This window comes from Pogoniulus pusillus, chromosome 7 (genome assembly GCF_015220805.1).
Source record: "Pogoniulus pusillus isolate bPogPus1 chromosome 7, bPogPus1.pri, whole genome shotgun sequence".
In the NCBI taxonomy this organism is placed as follows: Eukaryota; Metazoa; Chordata; class Aves; order Piciformes; family Lybiidae; genus Pogoniulus; species Pogoniulus pusillus.
Window position 1 is genome coordinate 1,104,149 of NC_087270.1, and position 24,426 is coordinate 1,128,574.

The 24,426-nt window shown below is 43.9% G+C and overlaps 1 protein-coding gene across 6 annotated transcripts in view; it reads left to right on the forward strand.

The window, feature by feature from the left end:
- Nucleotides 1-2: 2 nt before the first annotated feature.
- CFAP61 (cilia and flagella associated protein 61) overlaps nt 3-24,426 on the forward strand; it is a 164,788-nt gene continuing 140,364 nt past the window's right edge. For 2 of the 6 annotated variants that reach the window (XM_064145703.1, XM_064145702.1), the window contains exons 1-8: nt 3-135; nt 3,112-3,254; nt 4,232-4,382; nt 7,649-7,725; nt 8,517-8,584; nt 8,984-9,110; nt 13,142-13,274; nt 15,254-15,407. In XM_064145703.1, the coding sequence (XP_064001773.1) occupies nt 61-135; nt 3,112-3,254; nt 4,232-4,382; nt 7,649-7,725; nt 8,517-8,584; nt 8,984-9,110; nt 13,142-13,274; nt 15,254-15,407 (928 nt within the window). In that variant the 5' untranslated portion in view covers nt 3-60. Of the gene's footprint in view, nt 136-1,752; nt 1,830-1,936; nt 2,153-2,850; nt 2,965-3,111; nt 3,255-4,231; nt 4,383-7,648; nt 7,726-8,516; nt 8,585-8,983; nt 9,111-13,141; nt 13,275-15,253; nt 15,408-24,426 lie in introns of those variants that run through there. The other 4 variants (XM_064145705.1, XM_064145704.1, XM_064145706.1 and 1 more) reach the window with 4 other exon arrangements.

Sequence of the window (24,426 nt, forward strand, 5' to 3'; positions counted from 1 at the left end):
GCGTCGTTGCCGCGGTAACGGCGGCGCGTCCCGGTGCGGGCGGGAGCTGAGCGGGGCTGCATGGAGGCGGTTCCGAGCCAGGCCGCGACAGTAGTGCCGAGAACGGGACCCGCCACTCGCCACCGCGGCAGGACGGTGAGTGCCCGGCGCAGCCAGATGGCCGCCGCTCCCTAATGGCTCGGCGGTCCGGGCGAGGGGCACTGGGCGGGTTTCCTAGTAGGGCAACGAAGGTTCTTCTTCCCCTGTACTCGGCAGTGGTCAGGCCACACCCTGAGTGCTGTGTCCAGTTCTGGGCCCCTCAATTCAGGAGAGATGTTAAGGTGCTGGAACATGTCCAGAGAATGGCGACGAAGCTGGTGAGGGGCCTGGAACGCATCCCTACGAGGAGAGGCTGAGTGAGTTGGGGTTGTTTAGCCTGGAGAAGAGGAGGCTCAGGGGTGATCTCATTGATGTCTACAGCTACCTGAAGGGAGGCTGTAGCCAGGTGGGGGTTGGTCTCTTCTCCCAGGCAAGCAGCAACAGAAGGAGGTGACACAGTCTCAAGTTGTGCTGGGGGAGGTTCAGGCTGGATGTTAGGAGGAAGTTGTTGGCAGAGAGAGTGATTGGCATTGGAATGGGCTGCCCAGGGAGGTGGTGGAGTCTCCATCGCTGGAGGTGTTCAAGAAAAGGCTGGATGAGGCACTTAGTGCCATGGTCTAGTGGCTAGGGTTGGGTGCTAGGTTGGCCTGGATGATCTTGGAGGTCTCTTCCAGCCTGGTTGATTCTATGAGGGACTGAGGACTGATGGTTGTAGGAGTGATTCGGGTGTACGTTATGGTGTGCCACTAACTGTGTGTGGCCCAAGAGGTGTTAATAGTGTGGGTGATAAAATCCTGTCCTGCCCTGCCCTTACTGCCCGTGATGGTTTCCCTCTCAGGTGAGACCTCTGCCTGGTCCTTAAACCTAAAAGCCTTTCTTTGGGCCATCCAAACTTTAAAACATGGATCTGGCCTCCTTCCCCTGTGTGCTTTGGGAAAGGGCCAACCTGCTGCACCTCTGTTGCCAAGATGAGCAATTTTTTGTGGGTCTGGTCAGATATGGAGCGTGTGGGTGCCACCTGCCACCTCCCCAAGTGGTCAGGTATCTGCAGAAGTCTCCTGAAATGCACACCTGTGCTAGAGATGTGCTTGATGTCATTTAAGACAGAAATAAGAAAATGCATACCACACAGAGACCTCACTTGTGTTAAAAAGGAGTATTTGTTTAAAGAGGCAGGGATGAAACTCTTGTAAGCTTTAGTTCAAGAGAGAAATGCTTGTTTGGCTAAGTCTCATCTGTGCTGCTCTCCTGTTACTGTAGGAACTTCTGAAAATGGTGCATGTTCAGTGTGTGAATGCTGCATTCTCTCAGCTATAGTTGCATGACTACTTAGGGCCTTCAAGGGGAGCTAGCAGAGAAGGAAGTGATATTTGCAACACATCACATTTAAACAAGTGAGAACCAAAACGTGCAAACCGTTTCCTTCAGCTGAATTAATCTGAATCATAGAATTGTTTGGGTTGGAAAAGACCTCTAAAGTCAATCAAGTCCAACCATTGACCTAACACCACCATGGCCATCAAACCATGTCTCAAAGTGCCACATTCACATGTTCCTTGAATACATCCAGGGATGGTGACTCCACCACCTCAAGTTCCTACAAGTTCTGTGAAGATTTCTGGCTGAATAAGGCTGATGAAGGTTTAGGGAACAAGCCTTATCAGGAACAGCTGAGGGAACTGGGGCAGTTTATCCTGGAGAAGGAGAAGCTGAGGGGAGACCTTATTGCTCTCTGAAAGGAACGTAGGGAGGTGTGAGTTGGTCTCTTCTTTCTAGTATTAGGTGATAGAAGAGGAGGTAATGGCCTGAAATTGTGCTGGTGGGGAGGGGGGGTTTAGATTGGATATTGGAAAACTTTCTTTGTGCATTAGAACAGGCCATCCAGGGAGGTGGTGGAATCACCATCTCTGAAGGTGTTTAAGCAATGTGTGGACATGGCATTTTGAGACATGGTTTAATGGCCATGGTGGTGTTAGATCAATGGTTGGACTCAGTGATCTTAGAGGTCTTTTCCAGTCAAAACAGTTCTGTGATTCTATACCTGTACTGTCACCTGTACCAGTATGTTTAAAAGGTATAAAATTCAAGATTTCTTTTGTTATTCCATTTTAGTTGGGAACTGTGGGGCCTAATAGATGGGAATCACATCTGGTTTTGGAGCTGTTGTGTTTGTTAGATTGTTAAAAGCATTGTGTTTGTCCAGATGTTTTGATTATTTAGACTTGGAGTTAGAAATGCTATGTTTTGTACTAATATGTTTAAGAAATTGCAGAAAACTGTTGTGTTTGGTCACTTTGGTTTACATGGCTAACTCTTTCTTGTACCACAGCAAGCTACAATACCAAGTATCAAGACAGATGAAAGATAAATGAGCTGTTAATTTATAGTCACAGATTGTCTCAATGCCTGTTACCCCTCTATGTTCTGAAATTGCAAGATATGTCAATAAATCACTTGGATCTGGCTAATTCTGTGTGTGGAGCCACCAAAAAAAAAAACCAAAAAACATGTCTCCTCCAGGTGGGAAACCTGTAGATCTTTACAATTCCTTCTGAAACGCAAGCCTCACTGTTGTCTGAAAGAAATTGGAGGAGCTGTTTTGAAAAAAATACACTGAACTCACCTGAAGCTGCTGATTAACATTACCAGAACATTCTTCACCAGTGATGGTCTGCAGATGATCCAACCCTGCAGACTTAAAGCAATTAAGTTTGAAGTTATTAACAGTGGCCACTCTTCTGCTAGACAGTTGGCAAAGGCCTGTGAATTAATAGATCTAAAAGCAATTTGTAGCCTATTTAGAACATATTTGCTATGCAGCATGTAGAATGTATGCAAGAGGGATGACTGCCTGCTGTATTTGCCCATGGACACTGTTTTCATGCTGTATGTAGGCAGTGAGGATTTGTGTAGGGGCACTTAAATCCATCTGAGCTCCACCTCTCTATAGCTTTCATAAAAGCCCATTTCAAGTAACTATATTGAACAATGGATTCCAGCAATATTCTCTTTCTTTCTTGTTGCATCTGTAAGATGACTCCAATCACCTCTTCAGGAGGAAATGCAGAAGCGGTCAGTGCCAGAAGAACAGAATCCTGTGATGTTTCAGATATTGTCAACCTCTTCAGCCATTTTACAGAAGTCATTTTTGGATGGATTGATGTTGTGTACCTTTTGTAAGTAATATTCATTTTAGAGACATTATCTGTCTTGTAGGAAACCTCAGGAAACTGTTGCATTTTTAATGACAGTCGACATTTTCAGCCTTTGGATGGTGTGGCATAATGGATTTTCTTTCTATGAACAGCATAAAAAGTCACTTTTCTCTGCATCACTTCTCTCATCTCTACATCAGTTTCCAATGTCTGCTGTCTGCTCCCTCAAACAGAATCTTTTTGCCTGTTCAAATATGATAGAAGTAGAGAGGCAGGGACTAGGGTTTGTACTGTGTGGTTGTGATCATTCAATTTTGGTTCCCGTGTATGTATGCATGTTTTCATTCTTTCCCAGTTCCTCTTAATTAAAAGAGTTGGGTTTTCATCTCTTTATCCTTCCTTGGGAGACAGACTCTATCTACCATTAAATTTCTCTCAACATGTTTTTTTTCCTGCCCCTTAGTTTCCTAATATTCTTGTATTTTGACATCTGTCTCCTAGCTGCTGGTGTGGCAATGCCCTTGGTGGAAGTGGGTGGTTGTGGAACTTCTCTGATACCATACCTTCATCACTGGGGGTAGCAATGAGCCTGCTGTGCTTCATCTTTTTGTGCAGTGATAAGCAGTACAGCAGACTGGAATGCTGATGACTTCAGTAGGTTCTTACACTTGACTTAGTAGTAGATGTCTTGGATATCAGCTGTTTGGGGAAAACACAGATGGATAAAGAAGCACACACAGAAGAGGGAACATTTAAGTTGCAAAATAATTGAGAGTTAGAAAACTCATGTGAATTGTTATGATGTCAGAGTATACTGCGTAAACATCAGGAATTGAGCCATTAATGTCAAGTTAAGAGGTAATGGAGTTTTATTGAGGTTTCAGCCCTAGCAGTGTGTTTAACCATGGTTATTTTTCCTATTCTAATGGGTTAAATTAACACAGTCATTTTTATTTGTGTAGTTTATTGAACTTCTAAAAGCTTAAATTGTTTTCCAGAGAAAAATCAAATCTTGCTTTGACACTCTGCAATGAAAAGAATGAGGTCATAGCCCATGCTGCCTTTCTGGATTATCCAAACCGGAATGTCACTGATCAGTCTGAATGGGAATCATTCTTAGATGAAAACTACATCAACAATAAATGTACTGTAAGTAGACTGTGTGACTTAGCTGAGTTTCCATTGAAGGCTCAGTTGTGAAAAGTGTGCTGACATTAGCATCTTGAGTCTGGAGTAAGCTGTTTGGTGGTGGTGTAGAGATTGCTGCATTCTGGTTTGTATGGTGGCAGTTTTCATGCAGGCTTCTTAGTCAAGTTTATGAATTACCAGAATTATGGACTAAAAATAGGCATCTAGGAGTTCAGAATTCAAATGCTGCCCTTCATTCAGTCCAGCTCAGAGCTAGGTCCTATGATTGGGAAAAGATGACAAATATGATGATCAGTAGGTTCTGCATGTAAGTCAGGGTGATTCTCGGTATCAGTCCAGGCTGGGCATGATGAGATTGAGAGCAGCCATGCAGAAAAGGACTTTGGGTGCTGGTGGATGAGAAGCTGGACATGAGCCAGCAATGTGTACTTGCAGCCCAGAAGACCAATGGCGTCCTGGGCTGCATCAAAAGAAGTGTGGCCAAGCAGGTTGAGAGAGGTGATTCTGCCCCTCTGCTCTGGTGAGACCTCACATGGAGTTCCGTGTCCAGCTCTGACACCCCAACACAAGAGAGACATCGACTCTCCAGAGGAGAGTCACAAAGATAATCAGAGGGCTGGAGCAGCTCTCCTATAGTGACAGGCTGAGAGAGTTGGTGCTGTTCAGCCTGGAGAAGACAGGGCTGCAGGAAGACATTGCAATTTTCTATCAGTATCTGAAGGGGACCTAGAGGAAGGCCGGGGAAGGACTGTTTAGAAGAGCTTGGAGTGACTGGATGAGGAACAATGGTTTGAAAGTGGAGCAGGGGAGATTTAGGTTGGACATCAGCAGGAAGTTCTTTGTAATGAGAGTGGTAAAATACTGGAACAGGCTGAGACCCTATCCCTGGGGATATTCAAGATCCAGCATGATGTGTCCCTAGGCAGCCTGGTGTAGTTGGAAGTGTCCCTCATGACTGCAAGGATGTGAACAAGATGACTTTTGAAGGTCCTTTCCAAACCAATGCAATCTGAATCTATGTTAACCATGAGCACTCAAAATCTAGGCAGCACATGGCTTAAGGAGAAATTGGCAGCACTGATGTTGTCTCTAGTTACTTTGTTCATCAGTTTTCTAAGGTTCTTCTGGGGAACCTGAAGTTATGGCTTGCAGAAAACTCAACAAATACATCAATTGTATTTGAAAATGCTGTGTGCTGTTAAAAGGAGCAAAATTATTACAGCCGAAGGGAGTATAGAAAAAAAAATCCATGTAATTTTCTTGTAATCTGTTTTCTTTGTCACTTGAGCAGTACTTTGTGTACTGGCATATTGAAGGCACAGCCACTTCATTCATTCACTGCAGCTGCAGCTGCTCCTCTTGGGTTATGCCATGCTGTCAGTTGCAGGCTGCAGGGCACACAAAGGGGGAACACAGACAACATAAAGCTTGATTTTTTTAGGAATTGCTGTTCATAAACAGAAGTGAAGAGTACTTTGGGAACAGAAGTTTTCTTTTTCATAATGCAGATTATTTTCTGAATTTTATTTTCTGGATTTTATGTTTCTGCACTGCCAAACCAACTGAACCTCTTCTGGGTTATAACTAGAGAGGATATTGCCAGGTAACTGCAGATTAAATCCATGCAGATGTGCTTCAGGGACCTTCTGAAAATAGAATTTCCTAAAAGTGTAGTTGACAAGTCCTCTTCCTGGAGCATGGAAATGATAAGGTAGTTCAAATGGGTACACTAGGGACTGACTTTTGCAGAATTTAATTGGTGAAGGTTCTTTACAGGATTGCCTGGATAGCATCACTATTCAGAAACATTTACAGGCCAAATCTTGCCTCCTCTAGGATATCCTGAATAAAATAGTCTTTTTTTCCCCCCTCTTTCTTTCATTTTCTTTTGCATTTAACAAATTACAGAAGTTTTTTTAGGCATGACTTTTGCTGTTTGTATTCATACCACCAGCCTATTGTCTTTGTGCTGGTGCGTACACTGTAACCCCTATTCAAATTGTTCTTGCATTGAAGTCACTGACATTTATTGGAGACTCTAGCTGTGACATTTTAGTTGAGTATTAAACCATTCAGAAGATCTCAAGCTTTTCCATTTAAAATGTCTTTTACAGAAATATTTCACCTAGAGGTAGACCTCCATTGAACTCAGCACTTGAAAATAATATGCAAGAGAAAACAACTGAGTTATTAGCCCTTTCCATTCCAGCAGAAGCGCTTTCCTTTGTTAGTGCTTTCACACATTTGCAGATTGCATTGAGTTGGAAGGGACACTCAAAGGTCCAATCCCCCTGCAGTCAGCAGGGACACCTCCAAACTGTATCACACTGCTCAGGGACACATGAAGTCTGATCTTGAATGTCTCCAGGGATGGGGCCGGAACTACATCTCTGGGCAACCTGTTCCAGCATTTCACTACTCTCATTGTGAAGAACTTCTTCCTGATGTCCATCCTAAATATCCCCTGCTCCAGTTTCAAACTATTGTCCCTCATCCTGTCATTCCAAACCCTTCTAAACAGTCCCTCCCTACCATTCCTATAGATCCCCATCAGATACTGAAATGTAGTTATAAAGTCCCTCTGCAGCCTTCTCCTCTCCAGGCTGAACAGCCCAGATTCTTTCAGGCTGTCTTCACAGGAAAGGTTCTCTATCCCTCTGATCATCTTTATGGTCCTCCTCTGGTCCCACTTCAGCAGGTCATTGTCTCTCTGATTAAGTGGAAGCCTGGAAGATCAAGTTGTCTTTTAGTCTGCCCTGGTTTTGCTTGGATGTAAAATGTGTCTAGTGATTTTAAGACTTTGTAATTTTTTCCTCCTTAAAAAAAAAAAACAACAACCAAACATTTTAGGAGCATGGAAGTATGCGAACTTTAGGGTTTTAAGTTTTTTATTGAAGCCTAGAAAGAATGTCTTTATCAGCTCAATGTTGAATTAAATATTGTTGGGATTTAGTTGTTAATTGTTGTGGTTAAATGAAAATGTTACTAGTCTGGAATGAATCCTGTTCAATATGAAATGATGTGTGTATGCTGCAGTCAAACAGCAGTGAACCTGAGTGTAAAGCAAAAATATTACAGAAGCACAAATCGTGATATAAAAAAAGTCTTCTTATCACATATCCACACATGCTTTGCTGTTAGTTGTATGTGTGAAACTACTCATTTTGAGTGCAGATCATATAGTTTGGAAATAAATGTGCATATTAATGCTTGGACTGACTTAATGCTAGCTGCGTGATATTTAGATTTTCATTCCTCATTTGTAGCGTTTAAACACATTGTTCATGCATCTTTTTGTGGCAAAAGAAGAGTATAGTGCTGCATGTTCCCAAGAAGTTCTTAGGTGAGTTCATATGTCACTTTTTCCTGGTGAATGATGTGTATTCTTCTCCTACATCATTTGGAGAGGCTCCAGATTTTCAGATCGCCTGAAGGGGATCACTGGATTGAAATTATGTATCTTGGGGAAGGTAATAAAACATATCATCGTGTTAGTCAAATGTGCCCTGTTGGCTTTGAAAAGAAGCTGTGAGAGTCCCAAGTATTCCTCTCAGACGGTGTTAAGGCTTAGCTGTGTCTTTGCTGCAGTGTTCCTCAGGAATAGCTCTGCAGTTGCTAGAAAGCACTTTTCCCCTTTCATAGTTTGTCAGCTACAGGTTATATGATAAGGCTGTGAACTCTGTGGTACAAACAGCACAGTATATTACTGTGTTAGCTCAATATTTCAGCATAACACAGCTCAGGTTATTTGGTATAGCTCAGAATACAGTTACATAAACAGTGACTTGCCCTTGGTGCTGTTGCTGTTGAATTGACAGTTATTTTGTCATGTCAAGCCTGCTTATCCAGATGCCAGATCAGAGATCTGACATCTTCAATTTTTTCACCACTGGGGAACTGATATGAAAAGGAGGATGTTTGAAATAAAAGAATTAGGAAATGGAGAGAAATAAGGTAGTCAAAACTGCCCAGATGAATTTCATGTAATCTTATTTGTCACAAACGTTTTAATTTTTGAGCCATGTGGACTCCTGAAGGAAGACTGGAGACAGAGTTTTGTATATTAGATGCCTAGCTGCTGTATCTGATTGGGTGTAATGATGAAAGACTGAATACAGTTATTTATTTGTCCAGGAGAGCTTTTATCACAGTTCCAGAGCTGCAGTTTATACTTCTTTTTATTCCAGCTGATGAAAATTTAGGTAAGAATTATTAATATTTTATTCTTAAAGTGATGAGAGCTATCTCAAATCTCATGATCTCAAACCTACGTAAGCAGCAGATGTCAACATCCCTTCAGCAGAACAAGTCCTGACAGAGAATTTCAATTGGTATATAGCATTAGTTATAAGACTACCATTTCTGTAGGGGATTGATTCTACCAATTCCTGCTCTATTTGAAGCATATTCAGCTTTGAGACACTTTCTTTCATATTTTTATACTGCTGTCATTTCAGCTTCATTGTGTATCATAGAAAACTTTAGAGCATTAAGGCATCTATGGTTTAAGTTCACAATTCCCCTTTCCTCAGTTTTGGTGACTATTTAAAAGCTTACACAATGAAGTTTCTGAGTTCCTCACAGATTTTTGTTGTTCACAGAACCAGAGATGGGAAATGTCTTTGAAAAGATGGTTGCTGCTCCAGATTCAGTAGTGAATACAAACGTTACCTTGCTGGTGTGCCCTAGGCACTGGTATCACCCACAGCTGCATATTCGCCAAGCAAGGTAATGGAGTTTCTCCCTTCCATTTCTCTGTACTGATCTCTCTGGGTTAATGGTTGGAGCATCTCCTCTGTGGTGACAGGCTACCAGAGTTGGGATTTTTCAGACTGGAGAAGAGAAGACTCCAGGGAGACCTTATAGCAGCTTTCCAGTACCTAAAGGGGGCCTTCAAGAAAGCTGGGGAAGGACTTTTTAGAGGGGCTTGTAGTGATGCGAGGGAATGGATTGAAGCTTGAGGAGGGCAGATTTAGACTGGAGATTAGAAATAAATTCTTTACAGAGAGGGTGGTGAGACACTGGCACAGGTTATCCAGGGAGGTCATGGATGCCACCTCCCTGGAGGTGTTCAAGGCCTTAATCAACCTGGTTTAGTGGAAGGTGTCCCTGCCCATAGCAGGGAGGTTGGAACTAGATGATCTTTAAGGTCCCTTCCAATCCAACCCGTTCTATGAACCTATGAATTTATTATATACCATCTTGCCTGGGATTTCTGTGGTTTGTTATGAATTACAATAAGTATTTACCTTGGGATTTTTATATTAGGGAACTAGTTTGGAACCAATGTGTTTTTTCTCTCCAATTACAGTGTCTGGTGATACAAAATTTATACTTGAATGTTGTTTATCAATAGATGCCCTGCATAAGCTGAATTCTATTTGTCTTTGACGTTTTGCCTTTCGTTTTTCTTTATGTTCACCTTTGTACTTCACTGGCATCCATAGTAACGTTCCATGGAGCCCTTTAGAAACTTATCTCTGGAAGCTGTCCCCAGCCACCAGCCTAGCAACATGTTCTGGGTCAATGCAAGTAGATTAGGGTAATCTCTGTTCTCTTTTCCCTTGCTTATAAAGGAGCAGGAAAAGAAGCTGTAAACTGATACTTTGCTTAAGCATCAATTTTGAAACTGTTCTCCATCTGACCTTTTAATGTGAAATAAATCTGTTGTGTGCCAGAACACAGTCCAGTGAGATACTGTATTTCAGTTTCGTACTGATACCTTGTCTAGATCATAGGGTTTATTCCATATATGCACAAGAGCTGACCACTTTGCAGCTCTATGGAATGGCTTTTATCATGCTTGTTCTCATGGCACAGGCATTTTGTACTGTTTTTATATTAAAGAGCTGTTGGGTGTTTGGGGATTTTTGGTGGTGTGAGTTTTATTTTAAAGACTATGGTGCTAGTGGAAGATAATTAAATAGAAGAAAATTAAAATAGTTCTTTTCCTGCTGTTTGTAGTGTGTGTGTGTGAAGATGAATGGGCTTACACAGAGCCTCATTGCTAGGTCAGTCTCTCCATGTACAGAATTGGCATCTGAATCTTGATGTCTGGCCTTGTGATATGTTGTGATGTAAAGCAGAGTGCTATAAAGGCAAAATGCTCTATTTCGAGGTCATGTGTGTCTGTCATCAACTGCAGAGACGTCACCAACCAGCATGTTTCAGCTGGAGTCTTATTCTTTTAATCCTGAGTTGTGGGTCTGAGTTTTCACAACACTACCCGCCCCGGAGCAAGCTGCTAAGAGAGTCTCCTTCTCTGGAGACTTTCAAGATCCTGTGTGACCTACCCTAGGTTATCGTGTTTTTACAGGGGAGTTGGACTCGATGACCTTTAGAGGTCCCTTCCGATCCCTAACACTTTGTGATTCTGTGATTCTATGATACAAGCACGTATAAACATGAGCGATGGGAGCTGGAAGCAAAACACAAATGTTCCTAAAACTGAAGGTCGTGTTCATGAAGCTCAGAAACACGTATCTACAGCATTTACCACTTTCAAAGCAAGGAGCGCTACTTAGAAGATTTATTTCTAAACGAAGGGAGCTGTTTCGGAACCGCTCCCGTGGCTGCCCCAGCCGCGGCCGCTGGAGGTCAGCCGAGCACCGCTGCTTCACTGCCGCTCAGTGATGTTCAGTAGGTCTAAGGGCAAGGTCCTGCACGTAAGACAGGGCGATTCTCGGTATCAGTCCAGGCTGGGGGACAATGAGATTGAGAGCAGACCTGCAGCAAAGGACTTGGGGGTGTTGATGGGTGAGAAGCTGGACATGAGCCAGCAATGTGTACTTGCAGCCCAGAAGACCAATGGCGTCCTGGGCTGCATCAAAAGAAGTGTGGCCAAGCAGGTTGAGAGAGGTGATTCTGCCCCTCTGCTCTGGTGAGACCTCACATGGAGTTCCGTGTCCAGCTCTGACACCCCATCACAAGAGAGACATCGACTCTCCAGAGGAGAGTCACAAAGATAATCAGAGGGCTGGAGCAGCTCTCCTATAGTGACAGGCTGAGAGAGTTGGTGATGTTCAGCCTGGAGAAGACAGGGCTGCAGGGAGACCTTGTAGCTATATTTCAGTATCTGAAGGGATCTACAGGAAGGCTAGAGAGGGACTGTTTAGAAGGGCTTGTAGTGATAGGAGGAGGGATAATGGTTTGAAAGTGAAGCAGGGAAGATTTGGGTTGGACATCAGAAGGAAGCTCTTTACAATGAGAGTAGTGAAATACTGGTGCAGGTTGCCCAGGGATGTGGCTGAGGCCCTGCCCCTGGAGACCTTTGTGATAAATGGGAGCACGATTCATGTTGGGAGGAGCCAAGGATGGGGGGGAGATGTGCCTCCCTGGAATGGAGAATAGGCATGGGAACTGGTGGTTTGGTTTTGTTGGTTTTGTTTTTATTGCACTTGTGCTGGGAGGGGCTCAAAGTTGGGAGGACACACAGAGAAGACTGAATGACGCAGGTGCATGAAGGATCTCTGGCGTAGCAAGAATTTCAAGGACTACATTTACATACTTGATACATATGCATAAACTGAGTGTATAAATGAGACAGAATGTTGTGTGCTCGTTGCAGAAGTTGGTAGAGGGCAGACTCCCCTCGTGCCCAACACTGCTTGCTTTCATTTTAACAAATTTTATCTTGTCTTTGGTACTGATTGGTTTTTGCCTAAGATAATTTATAACACCTTCAGGATCAGTCTTGATGCGTCCCTGGGCAGCCTGATGTAGTTGGAGGTGTCCCTGCTGGTTGGAGAGGTTTGGACAAGATAAGCTTTGAGAGTCCCTTCCAAGCTGATGCAATCTGTGAATGTGTGAAAACTGCTCTGTGTTGGAATTGCCTGCCATTGGTCTTTATGCCACAATCACAGCACATGACAAATGAATTCCCTCATTGCATTGGTGAAAACACCCAAAGTTCTTTAGACTTAACACTGGTCCTGGCTAAGAATTAACTTTTTTCTAAAGTGATTTAATGGGAAAGAGTCTTTGTCTCTACCTAGTATGAGGCCTGCATAAGTCTGAAACTAGGAGTGTCTGGGAATGGGCTTGGGCAGCTTTTGTGCCAGCAGCAGAGTGGAGTAGTAGAGACAGTTAAAGCCTGTCTGTGTCAGGTTCCCACCTATGCAGGGAGCCCTTCATGAGGCAGAGGAATAGACTAATTACACTTTGGCCTTCGTATCTTTTTCAAGCATTAACTTGACCTTACAGAGGCTCAGTTTCTGCCAGATGATTCCCATGCTACTATGTATGATAACAGTCACCCAACCCTGTTTCTTTCTTACAGAAAGGCACTTTTTTTCTTGTTTCTTTTTTTTTAAGTTGCACCAGCATTACTCTTTGAGATCTCTGGCAGCTCCAACCAACAGATGATTTGGCTCACTGAGTATAATTCTAAGTGAGGCCTAAATCTTAGATCTGCCTGCCCTGAGATGCAAGAGAGTTTTGAACTGGGCTGCCCTCTTATTTTCTTCTGGATTTCAATCAGATTTTGTCAGGGAAAGGTAAGCATCTCCATTGGGCAGCCCAGATCTCAAGTGGGTTGTGCTAGCTTTTGGAAATGGTTCTCTATGTGCTCTGGTGCTGAGGCTCCCAGCTTAGGGGGGGACATCCCAGCTTAGGGGAGACATCTTAGGTGAAATTATCTGTGGGCAAAGGCTTTGGATCAGGTTTATAGAGTTGTCTATATGCCACAAGAGTAGAGCAGAAGTATTGAGACCAGATTTTTTGGCAGAATTTTTAGTACCTAATTTTTTTTTTTTTGGTAGGTTGGAAGATTATGATGATCTCATACCAATCTGGACACATCAGAGTGAGACTTTGAAAGAAACTTACAATGAGCATTTCCTTGGTGATCTCATAGCACATCAAGATGAAGAAAACCAGGCTGTTGTCTGCGAGGTCAGTCTGCCATGAGCTGTTTGTCTGATCATAACATCAGTGATGTCCCTTGTGAGTGAATGCACACACTGTTGTGACCAAGCTCACTTCTGTAAGGTAGAATTTAGGATCACATGGAGTGCCCTCCACCACATATTTTGTGTCTTTCCTTTCTGTGGGTGCAGGTCACCTATTAAGCAAATGAAGCAGCAGTTCTCAGTGACTGGGTAGATTCTTTCCAATTGGTTGGAACAGACCATTTTGAAGAAACCCTGTTGGCATTTTGCATTATAGATGCCCAGTTTTCATTCCTAGTGACAATAAATATTTCATGTGAAGGCCAATAGCCAGTAATGCTTTTACAGTTAAAAACAATGTGGATTTTTTTCCATCTCCTGGCTGAGGCAGTAAGGTTTTGGTCTTTTTTTGATTTGTTGAGTTGAAGACACAAACCCAGCAATTAATTTAACTAAGAAGGAGGTGGTCATAGTTATCCTGCTGCAAATTCCTGTTAAGATTTTTATGTGTTAGTAATTGTGCATAGTAAGCTTAGGCAACATAACCTACTTAATTCCAGGAGTGTGCTTTCCAAAGCAAACGATTTTGTAAAACCTTAACATGTAATCACTGCCATCAAAAGCCAAATGGGAAACAATAAACCATTAGTGTAATAGCACATTACATCTTTATAAATAATACATTTCAGTTGTATATTTAGAGCTCACTGTAATACCAGCAAAAGGTGTTTCAGCCCCTCGTAGTTTATACTTGCCACTGCCACCACAGATTGGAAAGGCACCTTCATGCGAGCCCAGAGAGATGCCAATTTTCCCTCCAGAGAACGAAGCTGGCAACCTCTTTTTGCACATATGGTAGATGGATTGGTTAATCAGCCTCTGCTGAGTCTTGGGCCCAAAATTACAGAGCAGCCAGACAACTGCAGTGCCCTAGCTTTTGTTTGGTTACGCAAACAAGGCAAACAATCACTTGTTGTTGCAGGATGGAGGGGAAATATTAAACTTCTTGATTTTTATTTTTGTTGGAGTGCTGCTGGCCTAACAAAACAGCTATAAACATCCAGCCACTGCATTTTCATTTTGATTGTGCATTTCACCAGAAAGTTGTATCTAGCACTAAAAACTGAAGAGCTCCTTCTGCATTTGTCTTAGTTTAAAGCCAAAAACTCTCCAGCATGTCAGTTCTCCTTTTTCAGAGCATATTTCTTTCTGAAGACTGCAACTTTCTGGACAACTTTCAGCAGGAGTCAAACACTCAGAGTAAGGTGGCAGTTCAGCACTGCAGAGACCTTGTTTGTTTCATACTTGCCAGAGTGTTCATTTATTTATTTATTTTGAAAGCTCTTAAATTTGTTCAGAACTTGAAAATATTTAGTGCTTACTATTGCTGCAAGTAATATGTCCCACACATACTATATATGGTGCTAGATACTGTTTATATCCTTATATAATTGCTTTCTTGGATGAATCACTGTCATAAGAAGACAAAATACACTTTGCAATTGCAGCACAACTTGATTGCAAAGCAGTGCTTAGTAATTAGTCATCTATCATGGCTGTCTATAACCAGATTTTGCTTTATCTCTGCTTTTAAGTTGAAGACAAATTACACTTTTTGGAGTTATGAAGTAAAGGCATTTTATTAATTTACTGTAACAGATTTTTTCATTGAAACTGTAGGGCATATATATATATATATATATATATGTGCCATATAGAGACTATATAGTCCTAATGCTCTTGCAGACCTAGCTGACAAAAGAATTATACTATCTAGTATAGAGGTTCTAATACACACACCAGAAGAAAAAAAATGTATCTCTGACTTTTGCTGAACTAGTTCCTTTGTACTTTTCCGTCATGCACAGCCAGAGACGGAATACTAAATTCACATTCCAGAAATTTCTTTTGTTGTTTTATTTTGTCCTGAACTAAAATTCCACGCTCAGCCTTTACATGTGTAACACTGCTTTTGTATTCCAGGATGGTGACACTGCAGTAGGATTCATGAGCTTACATTCTCAAGTAAATGTTTCCTTGCTTCAAGAGTGTTTTGAGCTAAGGCCTTTCCATGGGCTTTGTAAACCACATGCTGAAGATATTCTCAACATGCCACAGAAGCCCAGCATTCAAGAAGGTATCTACACTCTGCAGTGCTAGATAGATGAAAGGCTGGAACACCTCTGCTATGAGGATAGGCTGAGGGAGCTGGGGTTGTTCAGCCATAAGAAGAGAAAAACATAGAGCTGCCTTCTAATACTGAAAGGGATCCTACAGGAAGGCTGAAGAGGGACTTCTCATAAGGGTGTCTAGCAATAAGACAAGAGAGAATGCTCTGAAGCTGAGGGAGAATAGTTTTAGACTGGATATTCGGGAGAAACTCTTCAGTATGAGGGTAGTAAGACTCTGGAATAGGTTCTCCAGGGAGATCGTGGATGCCTCTTCCCAGGAGGTGTTCAACGGCAGGTTGGATGAGGCCTTGAGCAGCTAAGTCTAGTTGAGAGGTGTCCCTCCCCAGCAAGGGAGCTTGGAGCAGTCGATCTCTTAAGCTCCCAACCAAAGCCATTCTATGGTGGATTCAAGGGACATTAATTTCTGGCTTGAGTACATTCTGAAAAAGATTGGTAGAGGATGTAAGTTCACTGGTGAGAGAACAGCAATGAATGTCTCCTTTTTGGAGATGGCTGCCTGGTGGTTTTTTAAAATTTTGATAGTTCTGATCTCCAGCTCAGAAGTGATGGTTGATTGTGGGCAGCAGGTCTGTACCAAGTATGGGATAATGCCAAGTTTCAGATTTTGGGAAGCTAATGCTGCAAAGATGATCAGAGGGCTGAAACACCTCTTCAATGAAGACAGGCTGAAAGAATTCAGACTGTACAGTCTTAAGAAAAGAAGGCTCCAGGGAGACCTTAGAGCTACATCTGAATATCTGAAGGGGACCTACAGGGAGGCTGGGCTTGTGGTGATGGGATGTGGGGCAGTGGTTTGAAACTGGAGCAGGGGAAATTTAGGTTATAGGAGGAAATTTAGGATATAGGAGGAAACTCTTCACAATGAGACTTGTGAAATACTGGAACAGGTTGCCCATGGACGTGGTTAAGGCCCCATCACTGGAGACATTCAAGATCAGACTTGATGTGTTCCTGGGAAGCCTGATCTAGTTAGAGTTGTCCCTGATGACTGCAGATGTTGGGCAATATGAGCTTTCAGGATGCCTTCCAGTCCGATGCAATCTGTGAATCTTTCTGTCACTAGCTAAGCAGTTGGTTAACTAGCTGTTAAGTAGTCCCACTGTCTTGTGTCATCTTGCTTCTTTGTAGTCCCAACTTCTGCTCTTTTCTTACTGTTTATGATCTTCTAGGTTACAAGGCTTTGGGGAGATCAGGCACTGTCTCTATTTTTTTTCATATTGACTATGATAAAACAATGCATCTACAAGACACCTTATTGCAAATTATAAACCTCAGAAACATAAATACTTCACCTCTGTGTAGAATGGAAGTGTCATGTACATGACTGACAGTTGTCATCTTCGTATTTTTCAGTTTCAAAGGCCTTTTTGTGCAGAAGAGAAACATTTTGCTGTCTACTAATTGCCACTAATACAAACCACTATTAGATTGTGGTCTGTCTGTTTGTCTGAACAGAAAGCAGCAGGCCAAAAAGGCAGCTAGGGAGCTGCAGAGCAGACACCAGCTGGTATCCTACAGATGACAGAAAAGGGAAAGTCAGAGTTGCTGCTATGGGCTTCCCCTGCCCTGCAAAGAGGCACCTTACAAGTCAGAGCTGAAGGGAGCCAGCTTGTCTCCTGTGTGTTCTGGAGTATTGTTTCAAAGTAGGTCACAGACATATGCAGAAACACAAACAGGGCTGAGGGAGGAAGAAAGATCACTCTTGGTAGTCTCTTCTGAAAATCAATTGGAACAGTGCCTGGCCAGGGTGCTCTCAGTGACCCTCCTGAGCCAGTGGGCTTGGATGAGGTGACCTCAGTGGTCCCTTCCTGCCTTTACCATTTGTGTACTTTCCTTGTCCAAGGAATCCAAGCTGTATGTTGTGGCAAATTCTGTACTGGTGAACATTTCCTGAGTGAAAATGAGCCTTTTAAAAGGGAAAAAGTGAAACATGCTATTAATCTAATGTCTAATATCAGCTCAGTAAGACATTAGCTTCTCCTAAGTTAATGAAGTTTGTTGTTGTTAATTGGAAATGTGCTTTATATGATCACAGAACAGTAGGGTGTCTTGGTTCTAATTCAAATTTCCCAGAGATTCAAATACAGTTGATAGAACCAATAACAATTTATAGGATGCCCTTCCCTCTTCCTCCTTCTTTCCCAAAGAAAAGGAATTAGATGTAGAGAGAGGAAAAGTTAAGCACACCCAAATAAATAATCTCACTCCAATTTGGAAGTTAAAAGAAGAAAAGTTTAACAATAAATAAAAGGTATATGAGGTAGGGAAGTTACAAAGGTATAGGGAAGGGAAAACAAGATACAAAATATGTAAATATAACCAATGGCAATGGTTTGTCTGCCTAAATGAGTGATGGCCACATAGTAAAACAAAGAGGACCAGGATGGTGGTTGCTGGTGAGCAGGGAGGCAGGGTGAGAGAGAGCAACAGGAAGTCTCCCTGCTTTTATGGATCTTAGGAAGTGGGAGTGGGCTAGCCACCACACCTGGTAGTGTTCAGACCCACCCCCAGGGAGGGATCAAGACCACCTCGGGTCAGGGTCAGGGTCAAGACCATTCTCCCAGGAGGGTTAACCCTGTACATTCCACCCCTTGGTTAGACCATTTCCACCTTCCTGCAGACAGTCTCCTTTTCCAAAGATAGGAAAATGTGTCCATGGATTAAAAGTTCTCAAGTCCTTCTTGGTCCCCGGCTGTATCCCAAGGCAATGTGCTTCTCTGGGAGAGGTTGGTGAGGTGAGGTGTGAGCAGGACATGAACATGAAGGAAGAATCAGGGAAACAGGAACAGTTCTTTCTCTTGTGGGAAAACTCAGGAAAAGTCTTTTTCCTCTGGAGAGAAACATCAGGAACAGTCTTTTCTGTACAGCATCAGGAAAAACAGGTGCACAATTCTATTGGACTCCATGTTATGGTGCACTGCTGTAGAATTCCTCTGGATTGCTGCTTTTGTGGTGTGGATTCTGTTGGATGTGTTGTGGTGATGGTGTAGCTAGAAATGAAACTTATATCCACTTACAACTATTCTACAATTATTATACAACTATTACACAAGATTACATGTTATCAACTCTGAGACTTGACGTCTTCTACCAGAATGAGGTTTCTCTGGGGAACACACTCAGTAGTACCAGTTTCAAGCATTACCCAGAATGTGTGACCAGGACCTCAGAAGATACTACCCCTTTGATAGGTTTGCCACCGCCAGAAGCAGGAGCAACGCACACAGTTTTCCCCAGTAGATTCCTTTTGCAGACCACAGGAACTCCATCTCCCTCAGCTATAGGCAATAGGGCAGATTGAGCAGGACCAGCTCTGTTGACTGACCCCCTGCTATTCACCAGCCAGGTGGCTTCTGATAGGTGTTTCTTACAAATTTTGAAAGTTCCACCTCCCCATAGCTTTCAGGGTGGTTTTCAGCAGGCCATTGTGACACTTAATCTTTCCTGCAGCTTGTGGGTAGTATGGGATGTGGTAAACCCATTCTATCCCATGCTCTTTTGCCCAGCTGCTTACGAGGTTATTCTTGAAATGGGCCCCATTATCTGACTCAGTTCTCTCTGGGATACCATGTCTCTACAGCATGTGACTCTGCAGGCCCAGAATGGTGTTACGGGCAGTGATACGAGGTACTAGGTAGGTTTCCAGCCACCCCATGCTTGCCTCCATCATGGTTAACACATACTGCTTGCCACTGCGAGATCGAGGCAGAGTGATGTAATCAATCTGCCAGGCCTCCCCATACCACAAAGGTTTTATACACTTAGCTTGCTTTATGGCAGCACAGATGTCACAGTCATGGATAACCTGTGCTATGGCATTCATGGGTATGTCCACTGACCTGTCACAGGCCCGTTGGTATGTGACACCTCTTCCTTGGTGGCCAGAAGAGTCATGTGCCCACCAAGCTAAGAACAGTTCACCTTTATGTTTCCAGTCCAGGTCTATTTGGCTGGATTTTACCTCAGCAAATTGGCTGGATTCGCCTTCTCCATCTCTTGCCTTTGCAGCTCTGCGTGAAGGGTTTCAGATGGCAGCCTTCCATCTCCACCTACTGCCTACAAGATGGCAAGATCCATCTGTGAACAGACCGTATCTCTTCATTATCAGGAAAGTCATTGTATAGGGGGACTGCCTCAGCACACACCACTGCCTTCTCTTCTGCTGGTTTTCTGAAGTCAGTGCCCTTTGGCCAGTTGGTAATGACCTCCACAATGCCTGGGTGTTCAAGACTCCCCATCCTAGCTCTCCAAGTTATTAGAGCCATCCACTTACTCCAAGTGGCATCTGTGGCATGGTGTGAAGTTGAGCCTTTCTCTTTAAACATCCATGTCAGGACTGAAAATCTTGGAACTAAAAGGAGTGGTGACTCCATTCACCTCAGAAGCAGCTCACGCTCCCTCATAGGCAGCTAGAATTTCTTTTTCTGTGGGGGTGTAGTTAGTCTCTGAGCCTTTGTACATCCTGCTTCAGAACCCAAGTGGATGGCCTCATGTTTCACCAGGAGCTTTCTGCCATAAGCTCCAGCTAGGACCATTCTCACCAGCTGCTGTGTAGAGGATATTCTTAATCTCTGGGCTGGTTCAAACTGGTCCCAAGGTGTGATGGTTTGGGTGTTCCCTGCCCCCCACACTTTAGAAATCACCCAGACTAGTCTCAGCCAGCTCTGGGAATATACATGAAGCTATTTATTTACAGCTAGCACAATATACAAGCAGATATTTACAGCATATACAGTTATATACAGAAATATACAAGGTAAAAGATAATAGAGAAACACAACTCCCCTCCCAGAAACCTGAGTCCCCAGGAGGGGCTCTCAACCACCCCTGCGCCTTCCCCCTGCCCCCTCAACCTTACCGCAGTCCCAAGGAAGAATAGAGGTTCAGCCAAGAGGTTAAGAAGCAAAGGTGAGTGGAAGGTGAGGTTAGGGAGATGCAGCTCAGTCAGAAGCCCAAGGCAGAATGAGTGAAAATGGTGAGAGTTATCTATGTTATCTAACATTTTCATTTCTTCTTCAACAAGACTCTGAGGGAAGCAGACATCACCATTTTTTTCCTTTCACAGCCTATGATCTAGTTCTTCTCACCAAAACATTCTACCCTGCTTCAAACTAGCACACAAGGCCATGGCATGGACCACTTCTCACTTTATTTGGTCGAATGCCACCTGCAGTTCAGGTTCCCGCTCAAAGTTATTTCTCTTTCTCGTAATGTCAGAGGGGTTTCACAGTTTGACTGTACCTGGGAATGTGCATCTTACAAAAAAAACACAAACCCCAAGAAGGATTGTGTCTCCTTCTGGTTGATGGATTCCACCATAGTGGCTGCCTTATTCACCACATCCATAGGGATATGGTGGAGGCCATCTTGCCATCGAACTCCCAGAAACTGCATTTCTCTGGCAGGCCCTTTCACTTTTCTTCTCTTTATGGCAAAACCAGCATCCAAAAGGATATTAATGAACTTCTCATGCTTCTCCAAGACCTCCTCTGCTATCTCACCCCATACAATGATGTCATTGATGAATTGCAGGTGTCCAGGAGCTCCACCCTTCTCCAGTGCTGTCTGGATCATGCTGTGGCAGACTGTAGGGCTGTGCTTCCACCCTTGAGGTAGTCTGTTCCAGTGGTACTGGACACCTCTCCAGGTGAAAGCGAACGGAGGCCTACATTCTTCTGCAATCGGGATGGAGAAGAAAGCATTAGCAATGTCAGTCATGGCATACCATTTAGCCTCTTTCAATTCCAGTTCATACTGGAGCTCCAACATGTCAGGCACAGCTTTTCTGATAGGAGGAGTCACTTCATTCAGGCCTCTGAAGTCCACGGTCAGTCTCTATTCCCCGTTCTCCTTTTGCACTGGCCATATCAGGCTGTTGAAGGGTGAGTCTTGCTGGTGGCACGCTACTGCTCCAGCTGGAGAATCACTTGGTGTATGGGCAGCAAAGAGTCTCTGTTGGTGTGCTATTGCCTGTGGCATACTATGCGGGAAGCAACTGGTAACTTTACATCTTGCACCTTGTGTGTGCCAACCATGGAAGGGTCATCTGACAGGCCAGATATGATAGACAGCTACTCTTTGTCTCCAGTCTCTACAGCTGCTATCCCAAAAGCCCACTTATTCCCTTTTGGGTCCTTAAAATACCCTTCCTGCAGAAAGTCAATACCCAGGATGCAAGGTGCACCAGGACCAGTCACTATGGTGTGCTTCTCCCACATGTTCCCAGTGAGGCTTATCTCAGCTTGCAGCACAGTCAACTCTTGTAACCCTTCTGTGACTCCTGAGATTGTAATGGTGTCGTGGAGGGGTTTTCTCTGTTCCTCCTCTGTTAGGGGGAGGTGAGAAATTAATTTGAGGTGGTTTTGATTTTTTATAAAATTATTTATTAAAATTAATATTTCCAAATTTGTACCACCCCCAACCACTATAAAATCCAGGTTTGTATTGCAAAGTTATGAAAATAGCTTTGGGATATATTTACAGGGATTGATTATTAAGTGGAAATATCAAATTATGAACAACTATAGACAGAGAGAAATTCCCTTAGGCTTAATGCCTCTTAACAACTCTAGTGTCTGCCCAGCAAGGGCTGAAACTCTGTGTACTCTTAGATAGAGATAACTTATATTACAAAGGGATTAAAGCTTGTTCAGGTGCGTTTCTCTTAGGTATTAATTATTAATCACCCTCCCGGGATTCAGTCACAGCGGGTGCCCAGTAATTGGGGTCTTGATGTAGCTGGAGATCTGTCCTGGCTTGCAAGGGGAACTGATAAGGTGTTCCCAGTCTCTGGGTTAAACAGAATTTTCTCTAACCTTCTCTCCTGGGTGATCTCTGCCTCGATGCTGCTTCTTCTTCTAGAAGCCATGTGTCCAGGGATGGGCAGCTGGCAGGAATTCCCAGGTGCAGGAGAAGGATTTGTCCATGTAGCTTCTGACACAGTCTCACAGCTAGCAGGTTGCATTTGCAGGTTTGCAGACAGTCTGAGGGTCTGCTGGGCCTGGATCTTTCCAGACTTACAGTATAGCTGATAAGCAGTTTATGCCGGGCAAGCAGGGTCTATGCCGTGCTGCAGTGAGATGAGCTCCATAGACAAATCAAGATAGCTCTAGGCTTAGGCAGGGGCTCTCGGCTCCCCATATATGTATGAAGTGCAGGCATGAATGTGCTCTGCTTCTCAAAGGGTTTGCAGATAGCTTGGCTGCGTCTTGAGATCAATGCATGAGGTCTGAGCCTCAGTAATGCTTGCAAGTGAGTAAGGCCTGATCCTTTGTCTAGGCCATGCAAGCAGGTCAGGGCAGCAGGGTGCTGCTGTGGGTCAGAGCTGAGTCTGAACGCTCTAAGCTTCTGAACGGTTTGAACGGTCTGGACTGTCTGACCACGTGGTGCTGCTGTGCACCCCTCTTTATAGGCTCTGGGGCCATGATTCGTGGCTCGTTGGACATTTAAAATGACCAATCAGGTTGGCAGTAAGCCAAACCTTGCCCCAGTAGGCAGTAGAGACATGCCTGGACCTCCCAATAGGGGATTACCTGGGTGGACCCCGGGGTACACGGACTGGGCGTGTGTGTGATATACAATCTGTTTGCTGCCTCGTGGGTCCTGGCAGAAAAACATGTCTGGGCATGTGGAGGCACAGAAAAGCCTCAGTTTTGGGGCTGCTGCCCCTCCACCACAAGCGGTTTTCTGTCCCTCTATGCCTTGAGGGTATCAGAGTGCATTGGGCACTGGTGTCTACCAAAGCTCAGTACTTCTTTGCTTCAGAAGTGCCAGGCCATTTCACAAACACATCCCAGTATACTCTGTGTGGTGGTTTGGGTGTTACCCACCCTCCCACACTCTAGAAAATCACCCAGACTAGACTCAGCTGGCTCTGGAAATTGAATGAAGCTTACATTTACAGCTTAGCAGAATATACAAGCAAATATTTACAATATATACAGTTACATACAGAAATATACAAGGTTAAAGGTTATACAGAAACTCAACAGCCGTCCCAGAAACCTGGGAGCCCCTCCTGGGGACTCAACTGCCCTTCCACCTTCTCCCACCCCTCTACCTTACCCTAGACATTGCCTTGTGCCCAAGGAAGAATGGAGGGTCAGCCAGGGGAGTCAGGAAGCAAGTGAATTAATCAGAGAGATGGTAGGTAAGGCTAGAGAGAAATGCAGCCCACAGCCTGGACAGAGAGCAACTTTGGATTCTTGCTCTTATACCTCTCAGTACGCCTATCAGTGAAGTAGGCATCACCATTGTTTCCCTTTCACAGCCTGTAAGCTAGTTCTTCTCACCAAAACATTCTAGCTAGCTTCAAACTAGCACAACTCTGTTATCCCTGTCCTCCACCTGGCTGGAGACAGGGCACTTCTAATGCTGAACCTGGTTACCACATGAGGCACATGGACACGAGCTACTGGCAGGACCACCCCTCAGGTGGGAGGATTGCCTGCAGGACACTGGAGCATCTCCTCTTCTGGAGGAGTTATTCCATGTGCTTGCACCCAGCAGTTCCCTCACTCTGGCTCACAGAACTGAGGTGGGCTGGCCACGCCATCTGTCCATGTTTTCCCCATGTTCACATAGTGTTCTCCACAGTGAGACCCGCGATGTCCCCTGTCTGGCTTGGACTGGTCTCATATGAGGAGGAGGGGGAGCATGGCGGTGTGTGTTTCTGACAGCTGAAACGTGTATGATATCAGGGCCTTTCTGGAAACGCTGTCTTCAAACTGCCCCAGGTCATTAACAAATTCACAGATGGTTGGAAGATTGTTCAGGTCTCTGGCCAAAAGCAGTCCTTCCAGTTTCTGTGCTTATGTGGAAGGGGCACCTTGGGTCAATTTCTTTAAGAGGTCTGGCTTCATGTGAACATCATCAAGGTCCAGAGGCAGTTGGCTATTTCCATAGATTATTTCCTGTATAGCCACTTGCCTCAAGTACATGATCATGTTATCCTTTGAGGAGTAT